Source organism: Myotis brandtii, unplaced genomic scaffold, assembly GCF_000412655.1.
Source record: "Myotis brandtii unplaced genomic scaffold, ASM41265v1 scaffold49, whole genome shotgun sequence".
Classification (NCBI taxonomy): domain Eukaryota; kingdom Metazoa; phylum Chordata; class Mammalia; order Chiroptera; family Vespertilionidae; genus Myotis; species Myotis brandtii.
The window spans coordinates 3,830,224-3,837,120 of NW_005368707.1; the positions used below are offsets into that span (position 1 = coordinate 3,830,224).

The 6,897-nt window shown below is 40.6% G+C and overlaps 1 protein-coding gene and 1 long non-coding RNA gene across 4 annotated transcripts in view; one reads left to right on the forward strand and one right to left on the reverse strand.

Annotated features, from left to right (window-relative positions):
• Positions 1 to 6: 6 nt before the first annotated feature.
• The window catches only part of MKX (mohawk homeobox), a 77,079-nt gene continuing 70,188 nt past the window's right edge, over positions 7 to 6,897 (reverse strand). For 2 of the 3 annotated variants that reach the window (XM_005876554.2, XM_014548021.1), the window contains exons 6-7: positions 1,246 to 1,273; positions 7 to 1,141 (exon numbers count right to left, since the gene is read on the reverse strand). In XM_005876554.2, coding sequence (XP_005876616.1) covers positions 955 to 1,141; positions 1,246 to 1,273 — 215 coding nt within the window. In that variant the 3' untranslated portion in view covers positions 7 to 954. The remainder of the gene's footprint in view (positions 1,142 to 1,245; positions 1,274 to 6,897) is intronic. The other variant, XM_014548022.1, reaches the window with a different exon arrangement.
• LOC106727869 overlaps positions 3,818 to 6,897 on the forward strand; it is a 16,171-nt gene continuing 13,091 nt past the window's right edge. The window contains exon 1 of the long non-coding RNA XR_001364118.1: positions 3,818 to 3,830. This is a non-coding gene — a long non-coding RNA (uncharacterized LOC106727869). The remainder of the gene's footprint in view (positions 3,831 to 6,897) is intronic.

Below are 6,897 nucleotides of genomic sequence, written 5' to 3' on the forward strand. Positions count from 1 at the left end.
AGAGATTCATTTCTTTCATTATCTTGTTCTCATTGCAAAATAAATTGCCCATCAGCAATTGTAATTTGAAATGAACCAAATAAATGGTTTTTAGCCATTCCTTAAGAAAAACAATTTCCATTACAAAAATAGCAAACAAGTTTATGTTTTAAAACTAAGCAATAAGTTTACTTCTACACAGAAAAATTTCGAGTTATCTATATAATAATTTGTTTTAAAAAACTTCAGCAAAACTTGAGAAAAAGAAAATCCAAATTAACTCTAAAAGGCATGTATTTTCTAGCAGTGCTTGGAAAAAGCTTTTCTGATCACAACGTATTCATTGTGATTCTTCTTAATTTTACACACTATGTGATCACTGCACCTTTCATTTTGAAAGTTTGTAATGTACTAGATATGCAAGCAAGATACATGCATAAAAGTCTTACTGTCACTCTGCAAAGAACACCGAACAATTTTAAGTACGGCAGAAATTTTTTTTAAAGGAACATTTCCTTTGGGCAGAATGGATTTCCAAGTTTTCACATGTGAATTATTGAATATATTTCAAGGGCTTTTGGCAATTATGGTTTCAGTCCTGGAATGGTCAGGTCCATCTGGAACGACACACAGAGACTAAGAAGCATTATGGCGTTGTCATTTTGAGGCATAGCTGCTCTGCTGTGCCCACGTTGTAGCTGATTTTCAGGAAGCAAGGCACTTACTGTGATGGCAATGCAGACATTGTATGCATAGTTTGAATAACATAAAATAAGTTAATACTTTTGATTAAAGTGAGGGTTTTTATAATTTATATGTCTTTTATAGAAGCAACTACATGAAATATTTAGGATATTTAAAAATAAGAAGACATTTCAAAGGGAGCCATTATCACTCCTGCTTCAGCTCTCAAGATGAGGATTTGTGAGAAAACTCTGCGTGAAGGACAGCCACTGGTCTGCAACGCGCAGACGGTCAGAACTGCTGGGCCAGGGGCACTTTGACTGTCTTCACTTCTGCTATATGTGACGACTTCTGGATGATGCAGCTGGCGGTTCCCTGCAGTCTGTCTTTTCCTTGTGCGAGATTCGTTAAGGCCATAGCAGCATTGATCTCCTTCCAATATGTGTCATCCTTGCTCAGCCCCTTCCTGTTAGCTGCACTGGATTGAAACAAAACAAAAAGAAAACGATCAAACCCACCGCAGCTACACAGACAATGGCAACACTGGAAAGCACAAACAGCAAATCAGAACCTATTGCTCACCTCTTATTGGATCCATTTTCCAGAGTGTCTGTAAAGAAAAACAGAAATTCAATTACTTTTCTTTCTCTTTTAACCTCAGGAGTTTCATCATGAATTACCAGGAATAAAAGTTCATCAGAAAATATGGTTGCTCACATTTCTCTCTCTCTCTCTCTCTCTCTCTCTCTCTCTCTCTCTTTCTTCTTTCCTCCTTCTATCCCTCACTTCCACTCTGTAAAAATAAATGGAAGACATACCCTTTGATGAGGATTAACAACAACAACAAAAAAGGTTGTAGTTTTTTTTAACAAAGATAAAGTAGTTTAAATTAAAATGAAAAAAATAATCTTCATAAAGAAGCAGGCATATGATAAGGACAAGTAATAAAGAACAAAAAGTAGCTCTCACAGACATAAAGTAGTCTAAGGTTAATTTATTCGGAGAAATTGGGCCTTTTCACAAGGAGGAGAACGATATAGCGAGGTTCTGGTCCTGGTGCTGGTTCCACCCCACCACTAAGCCGCCATGTACTTTTGGCCAGATTATGGTGCCCCACAACATCTAGGGTGAAAGTTCCTCAACTATAAAATGGGTGCCACTGGCTCAATATTCTATGATTTCAAAGGAATCAAACCTCCATCTTTGAAAAAGCACTGGCAGCTGGTTCCCTCAGGCTGTAAGCAAAAGAGTAACAGACCCAACGCTGACAGCAACACAGGAGTCCCTGGCATATTCAAATCAGTAGGCACCAGTCTCCAAAAGAACTCCTCTTCTGCTGCTCCCTCACTCAGAACACTAATGTCGACCGGTGCCACATCACTATAAACCAGTGGTTCTCAACCTTCTGGCCCTTTAAATACAGTTCCTCATGTTGTGACCCAACCATAAAATTATTTTCGTTGCTACTTCATAACTGTAATGTTGCTACTGTTATGAATCGTAATGTAAATATCTGATATGCAGGATGGTCTTAGGCGTCCCCTGTGAAGGGGTTTTTCAACCGCCAAAGGGGTCTCGACGCACAGGTTGAGAACCACTGCCAGAGACAAAGCAGGTTCTTGATCCTGATCTTGATCTCTGGGTCACTCCTCTGGCTAAATGAATTGGCAACACAAAAGTGGACAGGTAGAGGGAAAGAGAGGCGGAAGAAGGGACAAAAGAGTGGGGTTGGGACTCCCCCTCAGCCTATGAGACTCCAAAACTAGACAGTGGTTAAGTCACCACTATCAACAACCACATGACCAAGCAGCTACAGAATGAGGCGCTGTGCCGCACACAGGAGACCGAAAAACACAGTGTTTGCTCAGGGCCCTCTTCGAGCTCGAGAGCCGTTGGAAAGCTGTCTCTTCCTAAGCCTTTCCCTTTGTTTTACCACCTCCAACCCAATACTTCTGAAGGTAATTTATTCCCCTGGCAATGCTTCAGGCTAGATTGGCCACGTGGAAAAACATCAACATGATCATAATATAGTCTAACCAGGGCAAAAATTCCCAGAGAAGATGTGGTCAAGAGAATATAATCACAAAGCCATGTAGCTAAGGCAGCTAAACTTTGATGCCCTCTATGAAGGAAAAAATGGGGAAAGCCTATTAACATATCATAAGTCAGGCCTCACGGTGTAGATGGGGAGACAATTCTGGGTCACTGTGAGCTCTTTGTGCAATCTTTCACTCTGGGAGCTTAAAATAAACAAACAAACAAACAATCAAACAAACAAACAAAACAAAAGCATTGAGTGAATAAACGATAAGGTTGTTAGGAAGAATAAATGAGATAATGCATGTCTGGCCCAAAATGGAATAAGAACTGTTGTTAGTTCCTTTGGTCTCCTTTCGTTTTAGAGATCCTTTGGGGAAATAATTGGATCCGTGAGCCATTGGATGCTCAGCCTCTGAATCTTCTGGCTTAGGCAGACCTGAATGATTAGCTATACTTGTGCTGCTTTTGGAATTACAAAATTATTCATGTAAATGGAGGAAAAGAATGACAAGTTTTAATTCACACAACTGATAATCCTAGTTCAAGATGACTTCCTATGTGCCAGGCACTATTCTAAGCACTTTGTATCTTAATTTATTTAGTATTAGTGACTCTGTGTGTGGACAGCATGTCCCTGTTATGTCCGCTAAACCATTCTTTGCTTAGTACTGTTCTCTATAAATCTTTCCTCAGTACTGACAGAGACAAGGCGCTACCATAACACAGAACAAGTCAAGGCCTTTGTGTAAGAGGAAGAAGGCCAGCATATTGGACATTTTACAGAGGGGGTGGGGAAAGTCAGGCCTTTGCTCAATTTTGCCCACAAATTGCAACAATTCTATTGCCAGAGTGAAGCAATAGGTTGTGGAGATATTTATTCACTGGAAAGACTTGGCAAATGCAGAATAAGTTCCATGAAGCTTAAATAACATTAGGGAAATAACAAAACATAATTTAGAAAAGACCATGTAATTGATGTTCTGGCTCACAAACCAAGCAGTCTTGCATACACGAAGGGCCAGAATCAGACTCCCCACCTGAATGGCCAACCCTGAGAGCACTTTTTGCACAGACAAGAAGGATGCCTGTAGCTATCAAATAGGTAATGGGTTACAGAGCCCAGAAATGTCAGAATGGAGGCTGTCTGTGGAAAGGGAGCATGTAATTCACTGTTAAGTTTCAAGGAGAGCTTCTAGTTGAGAAAAAGAGTGAAGCCGTAGGTCCCGCAGTCCCCTGAACGTCTGTACTCCCTGTGGCTGCCTCCTTGAACTTGTGCCACTGAGAAACAAGTTTACTACAGCCAACTGTGAGATTATAAAATTCTGCTTACTCTTTGGGTATATGTGTTTTACAGTTTGGTGCCTATGAAAATACCTTTGAAGTGCAAAAACACAGACTCCAATCCCCACTCGGGTATTCCTAATTAGTTTCACAAATTTCAACAATGTACTCGGCAGAATTTCAAAGACTGAATCCTGTATTTCATTTCTAAGGCAGACGATACCGGCAGTGTCCTTAGGTATGGAATCAGGTTTCCAGAAACAGAAGAAAAATCTTCATAAAAAGTAATGTATAGAAGAAACATTTTGATTCTTCGTCAATAGTTAATACTAAACAGCATGTAACAAAGCTCTATGTCAGACATTTCAAACCAATAAGAAAAAGCTAACTACCACAGCTTTGGAGGGCGGGGTGGGGGTGGGGGTGGGTTGGTGCGTGGGGGCAAAACGGGGTCATCTCTGTGTCCAGAGTGGTTTTGGTTCAAAACCTAAATTGGTGTTAAAAGGGCATGCTTTCCTGCTGCTGTTATTGGGGGGCTGCCCGTTGTCACTAGGATATTATGCATCTGAGAGCCACCTCCTGCAGTGCAGTGTTTCTAGTTTCCAGTGCTATCAGAAGAAAGATAGAAAACAGGGTCCCTTTCACTCAGAAACATTTGTTCTTTCGTAGGTAAGCAAAGAACTGTAAAGACCTGGGGGTTTGGGGAATTTTTTTTTTCTATTTGTTATGCTGAGGTACAATCTGGGGAAATGCCCCAGGAATTTTAGAGAACTGGTATCACTTATGGGGAACTCAGAAAATACACAATTCACTATCACATTAAATAATTATATTAAATATAAAGTGTTTTTTTTTCTTATGCTCTTTTCCTTTGAAGTTTAAACTTGCTGGCTCTCATCAGGTTCAAGTATTTTGTGCCTTTTTAGTCAATTGTCAGTATTTAAGGAGTGGTGGGTGTTGACCCATCACCAGTGCTCAGGGGCTCATGTCACTTCTGCCCACTGCAGACATGTGGTCTCACCGCCTCCTCTCCAGAAGTGGCACCCAGTAGCTCAATCTGACAGGAGAAGGAGGATTCTGAATGCTGCTGAAAAGAGGGCACCCATCAGTCTGAGCTAGAGCAGACGTTTCGCTGCTGCTAATTAACATGCAGACTTCTGTCTGACTGCCCCCTACACTCCGCTCAGCTGCAGCTCTCACTCTGCAAGTAGCTTGGCTCAGCCTCTCCAAAGTCTGGGCTAAAATGCCTTTTTAGATTCTAAGGTTCCAAAAATCAGCTTTGCTGTCAATTACCATAAAAGCAACTGGTTGGCAGTAACAACTTATTCAACCAGCCAAAAGAGCGTGTTTTAAGACCAAAAAATGAAAAGGAAAGAAAAAAAAAAGAGGTGCGTTGTTAGGAAAATCTTGAACATTGTAAAACCCAAACCATGTTGAAACTTACTAGTAAAGTGGGGCCATCCTTGGTTTGGACATGTGTTTCCTTATAAAGTTAAGTAGAGAAAGAATTATACAGAAAATCCAGGTCTACTGCAACTCTGTGGGCAAAGTGTTCATTCATTTTGATAAATGCCAATTTAGAAACACATTAATTCTGATATATATTCCTGAAATAGGAGTTATAGGCATAAAAAGAGACAAAAATATGGCCATTTTTTTCCCCAATTTAATCAATAAGCTCTAAAGTTGTGAAGTTTTTAAATGTTCCATAAAATATTACACCCACTAAAATGTAAATAAAATTAAATATGATTAAGAATGTGTGTATTTTTTAAAAAAAATATTCACCTGAGGATATTTTTTCCCCATGGATTTTTAGAGAGAGTGGAAGGGAGAAAGAGAGACAGAGAGAAACATCGATATGAGAGAGACACATCGATTGGTTGCCTCCCCAACCATCCTTACTGGGGCTGGGGAGTGAGCCTGCAACTGAGGTACATGCCCTTGCCCGGAATCAAACCTGCAACCCTTCAGTCACAGGGTCGATGCTCTAATCACCTAGCCAAACTGGCCAGGGCGAGAATATGAGTATTTTTTTAATTAAATAATCTAAAAATCATACAATATGTTTTCCTAAATTAAAATAGAGCAAGTCAGAGCTCCAGATGTTTGACAACTGTGTTACCTCGCATTTGGGTCAGTTCAGGGGCCGTGACTGGTGACAGCAGGTGTGGACAGCCAGAGTTTAGTGTGTTTCTGATCTCAGAGGTCCCAAGAGCCCCCAAGACACCAGATCAGTTTCTAGAATAGTTACATACTTGGAACAAGTGAGATAAAACACCAGGCTCTGATGAATAGAGCAGATAGAAAACCTCGCTGAAGATTTTGAAATACCAATGGCTCCAAATTCATAGAACCTTACACCAAATGGATTGAGCAATTGCAGGCTCCCTGCTGCCCATCACTAGGGTCTCCCTCTACTTCCACACAAAGTAGATCCAGCCTGGGCTCGCACACAACTGCAGATTGGATCCATTGTGACTCTACCTTCCATTCCTTTTAAAAATACCATATGTTGTTTTTCTCTAATAAGAAAAGACAGGTTCACTTCAGAAAGTCTGGGGGAAAGTGTAAAAGAGAAAATAAAGGACATTTTAGGAATAACATATTAATATTTAGATATATGGCCTTTCAAGCAAGTTTATATACATTTTTTAAATGGAGTGATTCTGTATATGTTTTATAATTAGCTTTTTTCACTGAACTATTTTAGCCTTACTCTTTATTAATAAACTAGAGTCCCAGTGCATGAAATTCATGCGTGGGGGGGGTCCCCTCAGCCCAGCCTGCACTCTCTCTAATTCGGGACCCCTCAGAGGATGTCCAACTGCCGGTTTAGGCCCGATCCCCGGGACATCCCTCTCACAATCCAGGCTCCTGGCTCCTAACTGCTCACCTGCCTGCCTGCCTGGT